The 20,725-nt window shown below is 41.3% G+C and overlaps 1 protein-coding gene across 8 annotated transcripts in view; it reads left to right on the forward strand.

Annotated features, from left to right (window-relative positions):
• Nucleotides 1-20,725, forward strand: part of zgc:173742 (DNA topoisomerase I, mitochondrial) — a 50,624-nt gene that overhangs the window by 9,244 nt on the left and 20,655 nt on the right. For 7 of the 8 annotated variants that reach the window (XM_050074229.1, XM_050074230.1, XM_050074226.1 and 4 more), the window contains 10 exons: nucleotides 355-401; nucleotides 3,515-3,634; nucleotides 5,718-5,805; nucleotides 5,934-6,061; nucleotides 6,220-6,335; nucleotides 8,977-9,098; nucleotides 13,978-14,100; nucleotides 14,225-14,412; nucleotides 17,164-17,308; nucleotides 20,254-20,397. In XM_050074229.1, the coding sequence (XP_049930186.1) occupies nucleotides 355-401; nucleotides 3,515-3,634; nucleotides 5,718-5,805; nucleotides 5,934-6,061; nucleotides 6,220-6,335; nucleotides 8,977-9,098; nucleotides 13,978-14,100; nucleotides 14,225-14,412; nucleotides 17,164-17,308; nucleotides 20,254-20,397 (1,221 nt within the window). The remainder of the gene's footprint in view (nucleotides 1-354; nucleotides 402-3,514; nucleotides 3,635-5,717; nucleotides 5,806-5,933; nucleotides 6,062-6,219; nucleotides 6,336-8,976; nucleotides 9,099-13,977; nucleotides 14,101-14,224; nucleotides 14,413-17,163; nucleotides 17,309-20,253; nucleotides 20,398-20,725) is intronic. The other variant, XM_050074231.1, reaches the window with a different exon arrangement.

A 20,725-nucleotide genomic window follows, 5' to 3' on the forward strand; every position in this document is an offset into this window, starting at 1 on the left:
CCATATTATTAGATCCCCACATCGTTGGCAGGGAATATTTGTGTACCAATACCCAGACCAGTGGAAGTGATTATCTTACTCTTATCTTAATCTTATCTTAATTATCCCAGCTTCTAACCAACAGCCTCAGATAAGGATGTGGGTGACATGTTTACGTGTTTCAAGATTCAAAATATGATAAATGTACTCCCCAGAAGCCCGAAGATATGATATGACCTCTTCTGGTTGTACAAATGTTTAAAGACTTAATGCATACATTTGTTTATGTAAGTGTTAGTGTTCATAGGTCATCTGAGTGCATGCTCTTGAATTGCAGTCATGCTGTGTTGAACTCAGTGCATGTCATCCCCTCAGGTCAAGACACCTAAGACTGATACTCTGGAGTCACCCAGCAGTCCCAGGTAGGGATGAAGTCATACCAGTAGACTGTATTTCATTGTAGGCCGAGAAAATAAACTGACAAGCTGCCACGGAGCCATACTGCCAGCAATCTTATTTTTCTCCTCTTTTTTTTCCTCTTCCCTCCTGAGGTGCTGGAAATTAATTCTTGCGTTTTGATGTTCAAGGGCCCTGGACAAAAGCCATTCCCATTTTATACAATGTGTTAAGCTGTCTCACACAAAATTAATTTTACTCTGCACTGAAGACAAATATCTGTGGCTTGTCAGGGAAGTAATAAATGAGAATGCATGGTTTGAGTAGTTGGATGCTCAGCTGGGTGTTGCCGGGATGGCAGGCTTTGGCCGAAGGCCTGCTGTGTCGAATCTGTCTCACAGCAGTGTTTCTACAGAGTTGTTAATGAATTGTTTCCCAGGCTTGGATTTAACCCAGCCCAATACAGCGAGCGAGTGACATCTTAAAGGAGATGTCAGTTGGATAAACTATTTTTCTAAATTTTGGCTTTTAATGTTTCTCTTAAGTTTTTTTTTCCTCTTGAAAGGCTCAGGTGGAAACTGTGCTAGTTGAGTGGGTTTCATGCAGGGAGGAAAGTTAAGGGCTTGCAGCAGAGTTAGGGAAGAAATAAGGCTATTAGAACCACAGACCGTAAATGTCAGAGGACGCAGTGACCCAACCTCCTATGTATGGCTTTTTATGGATTTTGCTCAGTGGTGCAGTATCCCAAAAAAACATGACCATCCTACACACACACTTTTTTCCTTATCTACAAATTGAGCAGTTGAACTGAACAGCTTTGCTATAGCACACACTTAAGTTTGTGATGTAAACTAAAAAGAGAACAGAGATAACAGAGAGAATGTTACAGAAAAGGCATCTCAAATATTTGTAATTTGTGTTGAAAATAAAAAGAGCTTTGGCTCACACACAGTTCTCCTACTGCGAAGGTTACATGCATTTATGTGTCAGCGTGAATGTGATTGTGACAAATTGTGACACCTGCAGGCAGGCAGCGGGGCCTCTGCATTCACATGTCATCATAAAAATCTCTGTGTCCCTGATGGGAACTGACGCACAGAGCCTTATGCAAAGGGAACCTGTTGGAACCAATTTAGTAAATGTGGCTGTATTTGGCCCATAATTTCCTGTAGTTTTATAGGAAGAGTTTAACTTTTGTCAGCATGATGTCTTCATAAAAATATCATGCAAGTTGGAATAAGCACTCAAAGTATGAATGGACTTTTGAGTTGTCTAAGTGTGGTTAGGATTAAAATTATTATTAATTTATTTAATAAATATTTATTTATTTATTTATTATTTTTATTATTTTGTCATGCACTTGAGAGCTGTACAGTTTCTCCTGTGAGCACCTGCTGGAAAGGACGCTATACAGGGCAAATGGGTTAGAAGTTTGTATTAAAGTGGAACTTCACTTGCTGAATATATGCAAAGGTAAAAATGGTGTAAAATATTCATAACTGTGCTTTAATTAGTTTATAATCACCTGAAAATAAGAATTGTTTTTGTTAGCTTAAGCCCCGTTTCCATCAAACACTTCTGGTATGGTACCTTTGGAACCAATAGTAACCCTTCAGACATGGTACCTAGACCCTAGCGTTTCCACCACAAACAGTACTCTTAAATGTGGGCGGGGTTGTTGTCACTCACTGCTCCGTCCAGCACTCACTGTATTTCCTCCTTTATCAGTCTGCACCTTGTTTATAGTCCACAGAATGATGCTGCACGCTGACATTTTCAGAACAAAATAAAACAGGCTGCAGTGCGAGTCTCTCACCATGGGATATTTAAAAATAGCGGGGTTGTGCATGAGTCCTTCTCAGGCAAGCTCACAGGTTTCGTGCTGCTGTAGCCCACAGGAACAGGTCCTCTTCTACAGAGTCCGCATGTTCTCTCTAAATAGGGCCATTTGTTTTCGCGTCAGCCACAATCGTTCTCTTACACGCATGGCATTCGGAGAAGTTTCAGTCCTGCAACCTCACTGCTAGATGCCACACACTAGGCCTTAAAGAAATAAAATCGGAGGAACATTTTTCCTTATGTTTTATCTGTTTATGTCCAAAACATATTTCCACCAGAGGTAAAACAAAGGTCCCATATCATCTTCATTTTGCGTCTGAACTCCAACATGTACAGCATTTCCAGCAAAAACAAGCCGGAGTCAGAGAGCAGAGTACCTGTGGGAAGGCTCATTACTCTTAATCAGAAGCCATCAGGGGTCATACTGTAGAAGTGCGGAGGGAGTGGATTAGGCTGAAACGATGTGTACCTGGCAGTTGCTGCCATAGGGGCTTGTAATTAAGATTCAGTAAGCCAGTTTGACAATTACGTGCTACAGCGCTTTACATTTTCACCCATTTCCCCCTTAACGAAGTGTTATTACAAGGGAAGGAGAACTCTGTTATTTATTAGCCGTGGTGTCTCTAATTTGTTGATTTCTTAATTTGAGCATTTCCCTACCCACCAATTCCTCACTCTGCAGGGAAATCCAAGCTTGCAGTTGTGTAATTATTTTTTTTATTTCTAATTGCTGTAATTATGTCATTATCATTACTGTTTTGATAATGCTGCTTAATTACCACAATTATGTGTGATTTCTTGTGGTCAGTGTGTCGTCATTGTGTGCTTAAGATTTTTTTCCTCTCTGCTCTGCATAGCGGGGTAATTTTGTCCTAATTCTGTAGCCAGCAGTGAGGCAGACAGCAGTGAAAAAGAGCCATTAAGCTTTTACTCTGCCTTGTTATTAGCCTGTTGAGTAGGGGCTAATTCCAAATCAACAGACAAAATTAAGAAAAACAGAGTAAGATCGCAGAAGTGTGTTTGTTCAAGTACAACAACATTGAAGAAAGGAGGATACCAATAGGGCCAAATAGGGATGGTTTTTAAAATGAATTGAGTTTAAGAGGGGTGACTGTTATTTACTCCAAGCTTAACTTCAAAGCTGCAGTCTGCCATGTGCTGTGTTTAGAAATATGAAAAGAATCTTCGTAAGACTACAAAGCAGACTGAAAAAAAGCAACCAACAACATTAGGATGACAAGTTCACTTAATTTTATGTTGTATATGGGTGCTGAGTGTTGTCTCTTCTATTGTGGTTTAGGGAGTCAGTCAAACAGGAGCCAGAGGATGATGACTTTACTGCCAAGAAGAAAGGGATGAAACGGAAAAGAGTTAAGGATGAGCCCATGGAAGGCCCTTCACACTCCACTGCTACACCTACGTGAGTCCGACCAGGGTTATCATTCATAAAACAGTGCGTAGGATGCATACTGAAAGTGTACATGTGCACTAGGGTTGGGTCGGTTCTCGGTAATACTAATTCGGTCCGGTACTCTGTCTTGGACCGGGTTTTATTTTTTGAGACCGACCGGACCGCATACTCGGGCAGAATGTACGCGGAGCGGATGCCGTGGAGGTCCGCCCAGTAAAAGTGGACATCCGCAAGCCCTGTGCGCGCAAAGCACGACTGCGCGGACTTCGCTCCGTGCACCAGTGTCACACAAAAGACTGTTCGGCATGTATTTTTCACATCGCAGGGATTTTTCACGGACATTTTGTCCGCTCCGCTTATAGTACACCCGAGTCTGTGAGCACCTGTGTCTGCCTCTTCACCAAGCGCACAGCAAGCAGGAGAGAGAGGGGGGTGGGGCGGGGACTGAGCTAGGAGGTGCGAGTGCGCATGCACCTCTACTGTAGCCTGGAGTTTGTTTAATAGTGACGGGGAGTCGATAATGGTGGACAATTTAGTCTCGACGAAATCAAGGAATGCGCCACTATGGCAAAACTTTGGCTTTGAGCCAGATGAAGGAGGCAACCCTTGTTTGCACTGATTGAGTAAGCTGCAAAATTTATTTGTAAGGAATAAAAGAAACAACTTGTTACTGTCACTCTGTTGTCCTAAGATCGTTTTTTATTTTAAATGAGTCAATTGCGCCCCCAAGTGGCGAAAATCCAGTATTACCCACTTGATGCGGTTTTTTTACAAAAAACGGACCGTTTTTTTTTTTCTCAGACCGACCCAACCCTAATGTGCACAAAAGCTAAAAATGATTGTGATTTGTGAAATGGTCGCCTGCCTGTGCGCGATTACCTTTTATAAATCCAAAATCAATTTTAAATTGTCCACATGGATCAGCCTCACATCCCATCCTCTACACGCCCACATTCAAATATAAATGGTCAATGCAAAGCACCTCGTGAATGTTAATGCATAGAAATGAGCCTGCTGATTATTGGTTGCTTTACACGGTATTCATATGATTACAGAAATAGACAAAATGATTGTGATGATCAGTGTTTGGCCTGCGTTATTAGGACTCATAATGATGATATGGAGTGTAATGATTGTGCGAGTCACTGCCTTCATTTCCAGACTTTGCTGATTTACACAATCCATATGTGTAGGTGGTGAAGATGCACTTGAGGTAACTAGAGAAGGTAGAGTGTGTGTGGCAGCCACCGCTGTGTTTCCAGTGCATGCTATGTGCGCATGGTAGTGTTCACTTGACCAATTTTAGTAGTTTTAGAAGTATTAGAAGATATTATTAAGAACTATTGACGCTCTGTTCAGCAATCATTTTCATGCTATATGTGTGCATTTCAACAGCTTCAGTTCTCTTCACGATTGGCCACGAGTGCCAGTGGCGCTCTGGGGCCGGGGAATGTGCTGAGACAGCTCTGGTTAAATAATGAGCAGTATTTGATTAAAGAATTTAATTGGCTTATATTTTGTACAATTAAAAGGTGCATGTGGAAAAGTTATGGCTCACTAGCACATACATAAATAAAACTGCTGGTTTAAAAGTTCATGATAAAGTGGATCTTTAAGTAACGTTTGATATGAAGTGATATTAAATGCGTCAGATGCATCATACGATGCCTCTCACATTTAATTTCTACAGTGTGTCTTCAAATCACCACCTCACCATCTGCGTTGCCGATTTCCCCGTCTCCAAAATGTTCGTATGCATGGTCACAGTTTCAGTACAGGAGCGCACAGATCCCAGCTTTTGCGTGGGAAGTGACGTACGCCTCTTTCAGGCCTTGTTTTGTGCGTACACAGAGGTTATATATAAATGAGTCCCCAGGTCTTTGAGCTGTGGATCGCCTGAACTGAAAACATTTACACGTAGCCTTTTCTTAATATTAGAGTCTGCTTAACAGAGTTGTTTTGGCATTTGAAACAGGTGTTAACATTTGTCTATGAATATTTAAAATTGGTAGTTTATGAACTTCCACCCTTCATTTATTTTTCCAAACTCTGTAAGCTCTTAGTATTCTGTCTGTCTTGTGGGTACCTGCAGCTCAAAGAAGAAAAATAAGCGACACAAGCAGGAAGAAGAAAGTGACGTAGAAATTCAGAATAAGAAGTCAAAGAAGAGAACTGAAAAGGTAAATGTCTGTCTTCCCCAGGTAATCTGTCTACATCAGTACTAACTCCTGCTGTATGAAGTTTGCTAGAAATGCGGTTCACGGAGGGAATGTTTGAATTCACATTTCGAGTGTTTTTCTCTGCACAGGCGGTAAAGAGAGAGGAAGGAGAGCATCCAGTCTCTAAAAAACCAAAGAGGACAAAGGAGGAGATTGACGAGGCAAGACAGCTGAAGATCAAAAAGAAGGAGGAGGAGGAGCAGAATCGCTGGAGATGGTTGGGAAACACTGCTCTTTTTCGCTTTGCACTGCCCTGAGACCCACCCCTACTCCACACACACATGCAATCAAACACAAACATGGGGAAATCGGAGAGCAGCAGTTTTCACTTTCTCAAATTCATCCTAAATTTTTCGTCATCTTGCTTTTTGTCAGGTGGGAGGAAGAGAAGTATGAAGATGGGGTGAAATGGAAGTTCCTTGAACACAATGGACCCTACTTCCCTCCAGAGTACCAGCCTCTGCCAGACGACGTTCACTTCTACTATGCTGGTTAGTTGAGCTTGAAAGTTGAATGTGTCAGAGAGGGCGATTGAAACATGGCTGAAAGGGTTTCAGTCACTCCACATGTTCTTACTTGTGACTGTAATTTGAAATTCTCAGGTGCTGTTGTGACCATTCAGAGTAAATTCATATACTTTAAGCACTACGCAGCAACATCAGTTTTTGACGATTTTCTACCATTCTGTTTTTTTTTTCCTTTTTCTTTTTATATGTGATAATTTCTGCTTTACAACATCAGCGTAGAAGCAGCAAAAAAACCCAAAACAAAACGTTGAATAACTGTTAAAATGACACAAAAGTGTTATTTAAGATCAGGTAAGAAGAATAAATTGAGAAGGCAGAAGTAGAGACACCAAAATTAAAAATATGATGACAGCAAATCAAAAAGATGAAAAACAGACAGCAGCATAGAGAATAATAATACACATAACTTAAAGAAAGCACAAGTAAAAGCAAGTCAATGAACCACAAAGAAAACAAACCATATTATTGACAACTGTATTGACACACCAAGCTGACAGTTGGCTGTCAGTCTTTGTCGGGCCATCTCTGAGCGTCTGTTGCCCTAGTTTTTGCGGTGTGCCCTGCATGGTTGGCACTAGTTGGCCCTTGTCGGCTGCTGTTTGGATCAGTGAGCATGTTGAATTGCTGGCGGAGCCTGTCGGTGAATGGGATCACTCTGATTGGCGAGTCAGCTCAGTGCATGAGAAGAGAAACATGAATGAGGAAAGCAAACAAACAGCTTAAGTCAAGAGGGAGTGGGATCGAAGCTAACTTGTTACATTAGGTAAAATTATTTTATAGCCTTTAAACTCTTTAGCAGAAATGGCTCCTAATTGATCGTGTTAGTTTTTGCTAGCGCACAGTGAATATCCTTTGTTCTTTCAACATCGGGTCGTGTTGTTAATGTGCATACTGGCTAACCAGCGTCTTGAATCCGTCCTGTCAGTCTTCTTGTTTCCCTTTTTCAATGACAAATACAGACTACTGCCACCTGTTGGTATGGAAAGTTATTTCCTCTTATGCCAGCTGAGAACGTGCTAGTTGGCCATTGGCTATAGTCTTTGTGGTGTGTTCAAGCCCAACACGAGGCGCTGCAATAGTCTGCCTTCATCACCACTAGTTCTTTGATGAGGCTTAGGTGGGTTTGGGCCCTAAGACTTAAAGGTATACTATGCAGGAATGTCCTAAAAAGCAATGTATCGACCAATATGAAATGAATCCCTCTCAATCATCACGTAGAGCCACCAGAAGCATGTGATAGTGTATTTATCTGCAGAGACCCTGCCCTCTGCCTGTATTCTCTTCTTTTCTTCGTATTTTGCTGGGTTTGTGACGTTCCTGGGCACAGTGCACAGGTGAGGTCGGGACTATGAAAAGGTAGCGCCCAGGTGCCAGTCCGTAAGCAGCATACATACGAGAGGAAGCTATGAAAATTGCAGACACATTGCTGGCTTTACTGTTTACAAACAGTAGCCGACAGTTACTGCTTGGTATACCTGCATAGTGCAGAATCAGTGACTTACCCTCAGACAGCCCTCAGAAGCAATTTAAAAGAAGATAATTCATTTCTCAAGTCACACCCAATTCATGCCTTGATTGGCCGGCTGTGTGAAGGTGAGAAAGGAGCCAGGGTTTGAACTTCTCTCCCTACCTCTCTTTTTTCATTTCTGAAAAAAACTATTTCTATCACTGTTCATTTCATTTCTTTTGTACACGTGGGTATGAATACCTTCCAGGAGAGACTCTCCCTGTATTTAATGATTATTGTGTCTCCCCACTCTATACCATGGTTGGCTTAGTCATGTAGAAGAGGAGTCATCCCCCAGCAGGACAGTTGACCCCCAAAAAATGCAATGAAGCAATGTGCGGTCTGTTTGAAGTTCAAGAAGAAGTCTGGGGTGTTAAATTGTGTGGCGTTCCCCCCACAGTCACAAACCCCTGGCTTTCTGTACACATTTGACAATGAGACAGGTGAATTATACTGTAACATCAAAAGAAACTCTTAGTTGCTTTAAAAATATACTGAAATCATCCAGATTCTCAAACTTTCTTAAACTTAGAAATCCAGACAGAGTGCAAGCTCAGATTTAGAGAACAGTGGACAAAGCTGCATTATGTAAAAAGAAGAGGTCTTGGAAGTGGGCAGATTTATGGATGAAAGTGTACTGACACACACAAACACAATACACACAAACACATAATTGCATCATTAGGACGCAGAAGGTGTGTTGGGTCAAACACTGATTGATGACTGTGATTGCGTTTGCTTTGTTAAGCAGTCAAGCCACAACAGTGTCCTACAGGGAGTCAGTTTGATCTGTTCATTCCTGTGCTTGCATGCACTTGTTTGTAGCTCACTCCTGGTAGTGGACTTGAATATAGATCTTTGTCCTTGTCTCTGAGCCTACCTCTATAAATACATGGATTAGTTTGACAGGACTCAAGAGGAGCTAATGGGTGTTAACAGCATGTAGAGTTTTGATCTGAGCTTCTAAAGGTGTGTGTGTGCGAGTTGTTTATGTAACATGTAATTTCAGACAGCGAGGCCATGAAGCAAATTAGGAATCCCATGTTGTTTTGTGTTGAATGAAATTAAAATGGCATGCTTGTGTTTGTTTGTGTGCAGGTAAGGAGGTGAAGCTGAGCCTGGCAGCCGAGGAGGTGGCGTTTTTCTTTGGCCAGATGTTGGACCACGAGTACACCACCAAGAAGGTGTTCCGGGAGAACTTCTTTAAAGACTGGAGGAAGGTAAAGCAACACAGAAAGTAGAGATTTTGTCAGTTTAGGGAGAATCAAAAGCACCCCTAGCTGACCCTCTAAACTGACGCCCTCAGCTCAGAGGTTCATCCTGAGTATGAAAAATTAAATAAAGTGAGTTTGACATTTACATGAAAGAAGCCCTTTAAAAATTCAAATAAAAGATATTTCCATGCTTTACAGCAGTTTTGTCCGAATTCTGAATGTGAACCATCATGGTTTTTGTCCAGCTACATTTCCCCTGACGCTGCCTCGATGATGATGATGACTGGGAGCTTTGTCAACTGTAATTTTCCATGCACACGATTGCTTTGTCTTCGTCAAAACTTAAAATGTTATTCCAGGGTAATAATGCAGTGTTAGCTCTTATAGTTTCAGCTCCAGACACACTCTCTTGATAACACCCAAGTACAGTATTAGTTGTTTGCATTCCAGCTTTGTTTTGTAAATTGCGGAATATACGTGTGTAAAGTGCGGGGTGAGTGTATGACTGTGGCTGGTACCTGCACGCTGGTGTCTGTCAGGATGTCCTCTGTGTAGAGAAAACACCGTGCCAAGCCCCAAGGCATATCATGCAGAATTAATTTTGCGCTGCTTAGTGCTCAATGCACTTGAAAATACGATTTGTGCGAAGGCATTGATATGCTAATCCATACAAGTAGCTCCCCTGCATATGAACAAATCCAATTAAACTGTTTTATTATAGCCGGAAAAAACTCTCCTCGCTCCACTGCCCTCAGTGCCCGCCCACCATTGGGTGTCAGTCATGCTTAGACACGCAGACCGCCTGTGTGTCCATACTGTCAGAGTGCTTCTGGAGAGAGATGTGTGTTTGTGTGTGTGTGATGATCTAGAGATATGTTTTTGCATCTCATTTCTGACCCTACACAATACAGCTGGACTATGGTCAGTGCTGCTCTGAAAAGTTTTAAAGATGAGTCATTCTCTTTATCCTTAGTCATGTCTTGTCATATGGTTAGCCCCTACAGGTCTTTCTTATATTTTGATCTCAGCAATGCGTAAATTTTTTTTGATACTGGTACCGATACATTGACTTCGATGCTAGTTTGAACTTTACAAAATCCATTTCAACTATAAGAAAATTACATTACACATTTTTCAGCTCTTACGCATTTTTACACACAAAGCGGTTTGATAACATAAAAAATGTAGTAAACAACCATGTACAAGTTGTCCGAATTTTTATGTTTGCCAAATGTTACCTGCTAAAATCCCCATCATCATCTAGAAACGAGAAAAAAAAAAATTGATCCACATTAAATCGTGCCATAAATTAGACAATGATGTTTGTCAATTTAAGAGATAATTTTGCAAGTCAAGAAAGTCACAGTTACTTTGCACCGTGCGGTATGAATGTGACATGACAGCAACTCAGTCAAAAGTTAACCACTAAAATAACATCTAAAATAAATGAATTGCCTCTGAAATGTGGGGCACATTGCACGTTGCAGATTATCTGACAAAAATGATAGAAATTCACTTAAAGTGAACACTTCCAAGTTCATAAAACAACATCTAAATTATGATAAAATTTCAGCTGAAATGGCATTTTGTGCTGTGCAGTATGAATGTAAACCCTGCACATTATCTGACAACAACTCACTCAAAGTTAACAAATAATATGGCATCTCAGAAAAGATAAATTGCTGCTGTATTCATTTTCTAGATTAAGGTTCTGCCAAACCACGCTGATTTCTATCTCTGATTGATCTCTCCAATTTCGCACTGTGCTGTTTCAAAACCCCAGGCTACTCAAGCAGGGCTCGACAGTGCGACCGTTTCACTCGCATTTGCGACTAAAAATAGGTGTGTGCGAACTGTAAAGAATATTTAGGGGCACATGTGCGCATAAAAAAATCAGCCGAAGCAGCCTATATTTTTGTCAATACAAAAATATGATAATCTAACCGCAAATGTTGGAGGAACTCCAGCCGCCTTCTTGTGACACGGTTAAGACGTCTGCAGCGCGATTCCCGTAGCAGCTCGCCCCCCTGTTAATCAATTACAGCGGCTCCACCGGCAACGGGAGCGGCGCGACAACCCCCGTCTGTCGCGCGACAACAGTACAGTAAACTTGTAGATAACTCAAATATATGTAATAACTTAGGTGGAAAATGCTTTAACATTTCTTTCAGCCTACATGCAGCCTCTCGGCTCGGCGGTAAACAACCCCGCAGTTAGGGACCGTTTGCCACGGTACCGCTGCTGGGCAGGGTGGAAGTCCTGCAGAGTTTCAGAGGACCTGGAGAATGTTTTAGGATAGTAATAACATTATATAGGATAATCATATTGCAAAGATAATATATATATAAGATAATAACATTAAAGACAAAATTAAATTGCAATACTTTTTCAAAACTTGATGATTTCACCTTTCTGTACATTTTGTATACAAATTCATTAAATAGTTTTGCTTGTAAATGTCTATTTGCATCACGTTTATTACGGAAAACACATAATTTGATCAATTTACATTGTGCCCCTAAAGTTCTTTGTGCGCTCCTTACTTTTTCAACTTAGGAGCACATGTGCTCCTTGGGAAAAAAGTTAGCGTCAAGCCCTGTCAAGCATTACTGCAGGGAGCGGGACTGCTGTGTGACAGCTCTGTAGCCCCCACTAGTGGCGGGCGGCTGCATGACAGTTACGTGGCCCCGTATATGAATAAAACACTAACTGGTTTAACCAACTAATATTTCTGGTGACAACTGGCGAGGGAAGGACTTTTAATTGTTTAGACGACTAATCACTTGCATCCCTACTATGCTCCATGTACAAACGTTAAATCTTCCCTGATATGTTTTATCCAGGGACTCCTGGTCTGTTTTTTAGCCTGGAAGCCAAAGAACCAGCAAGATCTGTTGCTTCAGTGAGAGAGAAAGCTGTAATGTCCCTTACATGACTTGTAGTTGTAGTTGTTCTGAATATGTATTTTCACAACAGTTTTACAACAAACTGACTTTCTTTACTTGCAAAATTATCTTTTAAATTGACAAACATCATTTGTCTAATTCATGGCACGGTACAAGCGGGATCAAAAAATTAATTTGTCCCTCGCTATCAACTACTGTACATATTTTCTTTCTTTTTTTTTTCAGCGAAAGGTCACATGGTGGTTCACTGGAATTGGAAGGACTTCACCTCTATATTGTCCTCAGTAATCTGGGTTGAGGGGGAATCTGGTGGTGGTGATTTTAAAGGAGGCTCTGTAGGTGGAGTTGAATGCTGAGAGGAAGATGGCTGCATTTGTTCTTCTTTATGCAGTTGAATATGGAGCAACTATCTGCTCGGGCATTGCATTGTGCCCTATTGGGATCAAGCCTAATGAAAAGGAGCTATAAATACAGCTATACACACACAGGAGCCCCATCTCTGGGCGTAATGCAGTGTTTTTCCTGCATGTCTCTATGACGTGATGTTAGACAATCAATCACAAGCATTATTAGATCTTGGTAGGAGCATGCTGCACACTTATTGGGTCACTAACGCTGATGAGGCGTACTCCTTAGGCATCAATATTTGCTGCGCCTGACAATGCATTCTTCGATACTAGATAGAAGCAATTTGCTTGGTGCCATAAAAGTATCAAAGTTTGGTATCCAGGCCTAGTTTTTGAAGAGCACTGCTGTAGTCATGCGTGAAGACAATAAGATCAAGATGTCCAGCTCATTAAAAGTTTACTGTTATGTTCTGCCGCTGGAGGCCAATATGACCTTAAGAACAAACATCCAAGCAGAGATTTTTGCTCTGCGCAGGCAAATGTTGGCCTCCTGCTGCAATAGCTTTCTTGTCTGAGCCCATTTTAAAAGCATCTCATGTTGTCATGACATTTAGCACCAAAAACCTTCAAGATGAACCATAAAGCCTTCACTGAATTGCTCTGTATTGCTGCCCTGATCGTGACCTCTTTGATGGGGTGACCCCTTGTGCAGTAACCATAGAAAGATGACAAATATAGTTGAAACTCAGCTGCTGCCTTCGGCGTCCTGCTGTCTCAAGACTGTTTGTTAAGCTTGTTTGGCAGTGGCTTCTTGGGAGGAAATGTTCGTTACTCTGGCCTTTCATAACGATACCACTTATTTTTTCTGCTGTCCGCTCAGCCTCTGTAAAGATGAGTAATTAAATGAAAGGTCACAGATCTGCTTTGACCATGCTCATCTTATTTGGTTTTTATGATGCATCATTGTGTAATGTGCTATTTGTCAAAGGTTCTGTACTCTGTATTAACGGCTCCCAGTAAAGTGAATACAGCAGCATCGTGTGCAGATCCTTTGTCTCTTTCTTCCTTCAGTTCAGGATTTTGACTCGGCACAGAAGTGTTTGAATGTGCAAACTTTCTGTGATCAATATTGAAGCTTTGAGTTAGCAGTTCCTTTGGTTTCATCAGTATTTCCCAGCGCTACTGAGACTGAAAACCATTGAAGTGTAGATACAAAGATGTGTATTATTGCCATCATTGATGCAATTCATTCAGAGTTGCAAAGAGCATTATTTTGGCAATCCAGGATGCTTGGGCTGCAACTAATGATTGATTTCATTACAGACTAATCGGATCATTTTTTGATATATACGATTGATTGTGACCTGGCACTGGATAAGCTGAGGAAGATGGATGGATGATAAATAGTTTTGTATATAAAATGTCAGAAAATAGTGAACAATGCCCATCACATGATAAATGACAGATTTATGATTTAAGATTTATTGATGATGAAACTTGTTGCAGATTAATTTTCTTGAATTGTAATATTTTTATCACTAAAGGATGTCCCTGTTTTTATGCAGATATAACTTCCAAACTCAAGAAGCGATCACACTGAAGCGTCAGATGTGTCTGTTTATGTCTGTTTAGGAAATGACCCATGAGGAGAGGTCACTGATTAAAGATCTTGACAAGTGTGACTTTGGAGAGATCCACGCCATGCACAAAGCAAAGGTGGAGGCCAGGAAAAACATGACCAAGGAGGAGAAACTGGTGACTCTTGATTACCATAACTTACAGTACTTCTCTTTTTGTTTGTGTCTAAAAAAGGTCAGCGTGGATCATTTAGATTCTGCATTATTATTTAACAAATGTCTTTGCTTTATTTCTGTTGTAGGTTTTGAAAGAGGCCAACCAGAAGATAGTGGACGAGTACGGCTACTGTCTGCTGGACCACCACAAAGAACGCATCGGCAACTTCAAGATTGAACCTCCAGGGCTGTTCCGGGGGAGAGGCGAGCATCCCAAACAGGGCATGCTGAAGAAAAGGATCCAACCAGAGGACGTCATCATCAACTGCAGCAAGTGAGAGTGGAGCAAAGGGATTGAACTGTATGCAGATTTGTGTGACAGTGTAATGATGCATAAGGAAAGGCTTGTCTGATGAAAAGCAGGATTTATTAAAACTCCGTCACCCTAGCTGCTAAAAAATCCGGTTGTCACATCTTTTGGTGTGACCTTCTGTCAGGGAGACCTCAATACACAAAGTCTTTAAGCGCTATGAATCATAAGGAAATTAGTCTTTTCAAAAACATCCATTATCATGTTTCGTAGTGTGCAGCAATGCATATCCATTTTGACGGCTGCACACAAAAGGGATGTTTTCAACAACAGTGGGTACATTTACATACACACTAATATTCCACTATTATTCCCAGTATGACTGATATCTTGAATTTGATGCAGGTCATGTGAACAGTATATTTCATTCAGATATTCCAAAGTCGACCTTATTCCGAACTTAGCATTTCCAAAAAAGACTTGTGGGATATGCAGGTATTATTCATGTTTTAATAGCATTATTTGGACATGTATACAGCGCACCTGGAAAATGCTTCTCAAGTGGGGTTTTTACCGCAGTTTGCAACACACAGCCTTTTGCCTGTGTACAGTCGGCTCTGTGTATTGTCATGGATACTAGGGTTGGGTCGGTATGAGGAAAAAAAAACAAAAAAAAAACGGTCCGTTTTTTGTAAAAAAACAACAACAAAAAAACGCATCAAGTCGGTAATACCGGATTTTCGCCACTTTGGGGGCGCAATTGACTCATTTAAAATAAAAAACGACCTTAGGACAACAGAGTGACAGTAACAAGTTGTTTCTTTTATTCCTTACAAATAAATTTTGCAGCTTACTCAATCAGTGCAAACAAGAGTTGCCTCCTTCATCTGGCTCAAAGCCAAAGTGTTGCCATAGAGGCGCATTCCTTGATTTCGTCGAGACTAAGTTGTCCGCCATTATCGACTCCCCGTCACTATTAAACAAACTCCAGGCTACAGTAGAGGCGCATGCGCACTCGCACCTCCTAGCTCAGTCCCCGCCCCACCCCCCTCTCTCTTCTGCTTGCTGTGCACTTGGTGAAGAGGCAGACACAGGTGCTCACAGACTCGGGCGTACTATAAGCGGAGCGAACTACGTGTAAAAATGTCCGTGAAAAATCCCCGCGATGTGAAAAATACATGCCGAACAGTCTTTTGAAATCCCCGCGATGTGAAAAATACATGCCGAACAGTCTTTTGTGTGACACGCGGTCGTGCTTTGCGCGCACAGGGCTTGCGGATGTCCACTTTTACCGGGCGGACCTCCGCGGCGTCCGCTCCGCGTATGTTCTGCCCGAGTATGCGGTCCGATTGTCTCAAAAAATAAAACCCGGTCCAAGACGGAGTACCGGACCGAATTGGTATTACCGAGAACCGACCCAACCCTAATGGATACACTGTACACAAACCAACTTAACAACAGTTTACAAGGCCAGTGTAGAGATGCACGCCCAAAAGAAAAGCACACGTTTCTAGTCAGAAGGAGAAACACACATACTTCTAAAAATAATGAAAGGCTTGGATTTCAACAGGGTTTTTGGATATACACAAATATCGCAATGCCAACCTTTTCAAGAAGGTGGTTGAAGGAATGAAAGAGGGAGGCTGTGTTCGCACGGTCCAGAAAGTCTGCCATGGGTGGAAAACTTTTTTTAAAAAAATCCTATTTTAATGCAGAGAACTAAAATAACAAATAGGCTCCAGCCGTTCCAGTGTTTGATATTTTGATGTAATAAACTGCATGTTAGGGTATGTTGATCAGAGTTTGCACGGCTGCGTGTAAATGGAAGTATTAGTGAAATATTCATTTTCCTTAGCCATGAAAACATATATTGTCTTTTTCAGAATTAAAGCAAAAACTGCACTATTTTGTGCATGTAAACGTACTCAGTGTTGCAACACTTTTCCAGTCAAAGTAGCTTTTATAGCCTTAGCTATAAAAGTAGCTAGAAGCCGCCAGATGACATCATGTTCTCATTGGCATACCCGTGACTTCAACCTCATTAATTTGTATGTAGGATAATTGAAGCATAACTACTTTGCTGAATAAGAAAAATCCTCAACAAAACATTTAAATAGCATGAGAGCTATGGTGCTTATACTATGGTGTGCCTCTTTCCCACACTTACAATCTAAAATGCAAGACTTAACTTCACTTAACTTAAGTTCTTGAAACTCACTACATCTTAAGTCCCACTGTTGCGATGAACAGCATCTCCTCTCTTGCCCTCCTCGTCCCACACCTACTTACTGAGCACCGCATGAGGAGAGAGGGATGAGAGGTTTCGCACTGTTGGCAGAAGAGCTGTGGACTGCGATTATTCCGAGCAGCATGCATGGAAATGACTTACAACATAATATGTTTCTGGCTTTTTCCCTGATGCTCTGAATAAGTTGCAAAACTTGTCGCTCGCAGCTTTTCAGAAATAAAATTGCTAAGAGGATCTGAAAAGTCACTAAATCTAGTGAGAATGTTGCCAAGTTGGCAGCACTGTTGGGTAATCTCAGAAATATGGTGAGTTCAAGCTGTACATCACTCAGCCTTTGTAGTAATCCATCACTTATTCACTCATAGTCGCCTGGCATGTTGAGGAAGATTTTGTACTTGAATTCATCTCACATAGCCGGAGATTACGACTGCAGTATCCATGCTGTAGCATGTGCTCCAATGTTGTGACTGCTTACACACACATATACATACACATTTTTTTTCTTGCTCCCTCTGTTTCATTGACAGAGAAGCCCGTATCCCCGTGCCGCCTACTGGTCACCGCTGGAAGGAGGTTCGACACGACAACACTGTGACATGGCTGGCCAGCTGGACTGAGAACATCCAGGGCAGCATTAAATACATCATGCTCAATGCCAACTCAAAACTCAAGGTAGCCTGTCAGTCTGCTGCAAACAGGCAAAAAATGCTCCTAAATATGTACAGTGCTTATACAACCTTCCCACAAGCACCTGAATGCACCACCAGTAAAGTCTCAACCATACATGTAGCATGTGCTCAACTGCTAGCTACTCAACAAATCAAACCCTAAAAGGAACATTACTCGGCACACTGGATTTTATTTGTCAAGCAAGTTTTACAGGTCCTTAAGTTGTTGGGGTTTTTTTTACCCCCCATACCATGCTGACGTTAATGGAGGCCAGTCACTGCCTAAATACATTCATCAATCAAAACCTTACAGTCTGCCTTGGAAAATAGTCAACAGATGTTGTATTTAGGATACAGTATCCCAAGTGTATGGTGTTTTCAAACAAGCTATTAAGCTTTATTGTTCAAGTTTGCTTTTTTTCTTGTATTATTCCATAAGCAAAACACCACACACTGAAAACCCCATTTAACAAAATTGTGAGAAATGTAGGTGCCAGGTTTTGACGTGGAAGAAGAATGTGTGGAATAAAAAAGGTGCCTCTGGGTCTTCTGAATAGATTTTTTTCTTTCTTTCTTTCTTTCTTTCTTTCTTTCTTTCTCTCCCAGCTGGTCCAACCACAGGGTCCAGATTCCTCCGTAGTCATTAGTTTAAGTTGCACACAGTTTAATATATTCAGCGTCATACTTGCATTTGGTCATGTCATTGAGCAAGTTCGCTATCTCTCTCAAGTACCTGTCTGTTAGTCACTCAGTCTACGGCAGGAAATTGCACTTCAAAATAAAAGATCTGTGCTTAAAAATAAAGTGTTATTACAAACCTGAAAATTTCGCGAGTCACTTACAGTCATTCAGAATGAACTTCCTGCCCAGGGACCACAGATGCAAATTAGCTATTCAGCTAACTCCGGTATAGAACCTGTTCTGTACATGGTCCCTGTCAACTAAACCAATAAACTAAACTAAACTAAACTAAACTAAACTAAACTAAACCTGCAACCCACTTTTGGACTGCGACCTGCTAATTGGGAACCACTGCTTTAAAGGTCAGCCTAGTTCCAGTTGACTCTTCGCTAAGTCCTGCCCCCGTACGCAGACTGTCAAGTCATAACCTAGCATCGGGCCAGCTCAGACCAGGATCTGACAACAACAGAGCTGTGCTCCATTGACTGTAATGCAGTTGTTTCAGATTCCCTTCATTTTCTGGCTGGTGTTGTGGATTTGGAGCTAAATGTTGTGCCTGGGGCACGTCGTTTATTAATGATACTCGTTAGCTGGAGAGGTTGGAAAAAGATATGCGTTTCTTCCTTGTTCCAAAACCAAACTCAAACCCTGAAAAGTGCAGGGGTAGCTAGCTAGCTACTGAAGATATAGCCTACTGAATGTATACACATACTGCTTTTGCTTTTTAATCATTATCACAGTGAAAAAAAGACCGACTCTGCTCAACCAGCTGTGTGGCATCACAGTGTGTGCAGAATAATGATGTTTGACTTCCCCTGGAGATCCCTGTGGTGGAGGCCCGGGTGCTGGCAGCGACATGTGGGCAAAGCCAAACACTGTTCATCTGCACACACTGCAATGCCACACAACTGGTTTCCCTTTTATATTTATCATCTCCTGTCTCGATCAGCAGTGATGATTCACTTTTACACTGTCATTGGTAGCTTATAGTTCGGTTTAGCTTTTAACTATGTTTGTCTTTTTAACCTGTTTTTCCTGCTGAGTGAGTTTGACATCCTGACATGTCAAACTGTTTTTTTAAACCCCTCTGTCTGCTTCTCTCTGGAATGACTATTTCATTTTTCTAAAAATATGATAATATTTCTTCAGGGAGTGCAGTTAGTTATAGTGTGGGCTCCATGCTTACTCCGACAGCTTGTTGGACCATCATAAAGGGGCGGGGCTTAGGGAAAGGTCACTTGGCAAATAATGTCTAAATGGTGCTATAACAGGCAGAGTACAGAGACACGTTCTCTTGAAATATAAACAAGTAGTGCTAAGATTTTATCAGGCAAAATGTGCAGTCCAGTCATTTAAAAATGAAGCCACACCACCAAACATTACAAAAAATTACAAAGGAAAAATCACAAGAGGTGTAAACCTAACTCTCATTGTGAATGTTGTTCTACAGAAGTGGTATAGACAGGCTAGTCCAAACCCTACTTACATTGATTACAAATCAAACCTGTGCTCTTGTCTTATTTGTTTAATAATTCAGAGGCTGTCATCTTGAAAGCAGCTTGTTCCCTTATAGGTCCTGACACCGCTGACTTCAGACCAGAACTATTATTCTGATGTTAGGTCTGTTCTGTATGACTACGAGCACTAAGCACGCATCCTTGTCATGGTCAATAAAGCCCAAACTGTTTGTGTAGGAGATTTGCATTTCAGTTCAAATATTTTTTGGTTCTAAAATATTTAAATTCCATCATGGTTTTGTTTGGAGAGTAAATGGCAACCTTGTGAGCTGTGTGTTGAAAAAGACGTGCGCAACATCTTGTCATTCTTTTACCTTCTCTCATTTCTCTTTCGCTCTCCTCCGTGTACTCACTCTTCGTCTTCCTCCTTTCCATCTTTCATGTGTAAAGGTTAAGTTATTCCACTGTTGGTCTCCATGACAATGTGCGTGTGTTCGCTGATGGGGAGTTTAATTGTGTCTTAGTCTCAAAACATAACCAGCAGCAAACAAAGAAAATTTTGTTGTTGAAGTTGTGCTTTTAGATGAGCTTTTTTGCATGATATAACAGCCTGTTTGTCATGATTACCATTTTGAATCATGTTTTTATCTGACGCTTTTCAATGAAAATAACTCAGTGTTGTCATTTTGTTTCTTTTCTTGTCTGTTTCCCTATTATGATGCCCCCTCACTGTTTCCCTTCCTGCTCTCTGTTGCTTTCCCTTTGTCTGCATCCCTCTTCCTCCTCCTTTTCTTACTTTCATCCCACAAAGGGAGAGAAGGACTGGGAGAAATACGAGGTTGCTCGGAAACTGAAGTCATGCGTGGACGACATCCGCAACCAGTACATGCAGGATCTGAAATCTAAACAGATGGGCACGCGACAAAGAGCTGTGGCCCTCTACTTCATAGACAAGGTCTGGTTCAAGAGAAGTAAAGATGCAGTGATTAGGATACCAATTTTAACACATTTACTCACCACCAGTGCTCGAAATAAACTGCTGTGAGTTTCCCAGATTCTCCTAAGTGCTTAAGTCTGATACCAAAGCCATGTGAACATATTGGAAATCAATGCGATGTGTCTTGATTGCCTTTTCTGTTTTCTCACATAGCTGGATGAAAGATCTTTTGCAAAGAGATAAATGGATTATATGTAGCCACTTTCTTCCAGCGACCCCAAGCTAATTATCTTGGCCTGCATTGAGTGAAATGATAGATTGAGTGTGTGATTGCTTTTGGCTCATA

The sequence above is a fragment of the Epinephelus moara genome, chromosome 20 (genome assembly GCF_006386435.1).
Source record: "Epinephelus moara isolate mb chromosome 20, YSFRI_EMoa_1.0, whole genome shotgun sequence".
Lineage (NCBI taxonomy): Eukaryota > Metazoa > Chordata > Actinopteri > Perciformes > Serranidae > Epinephelus > Epinephelus moara.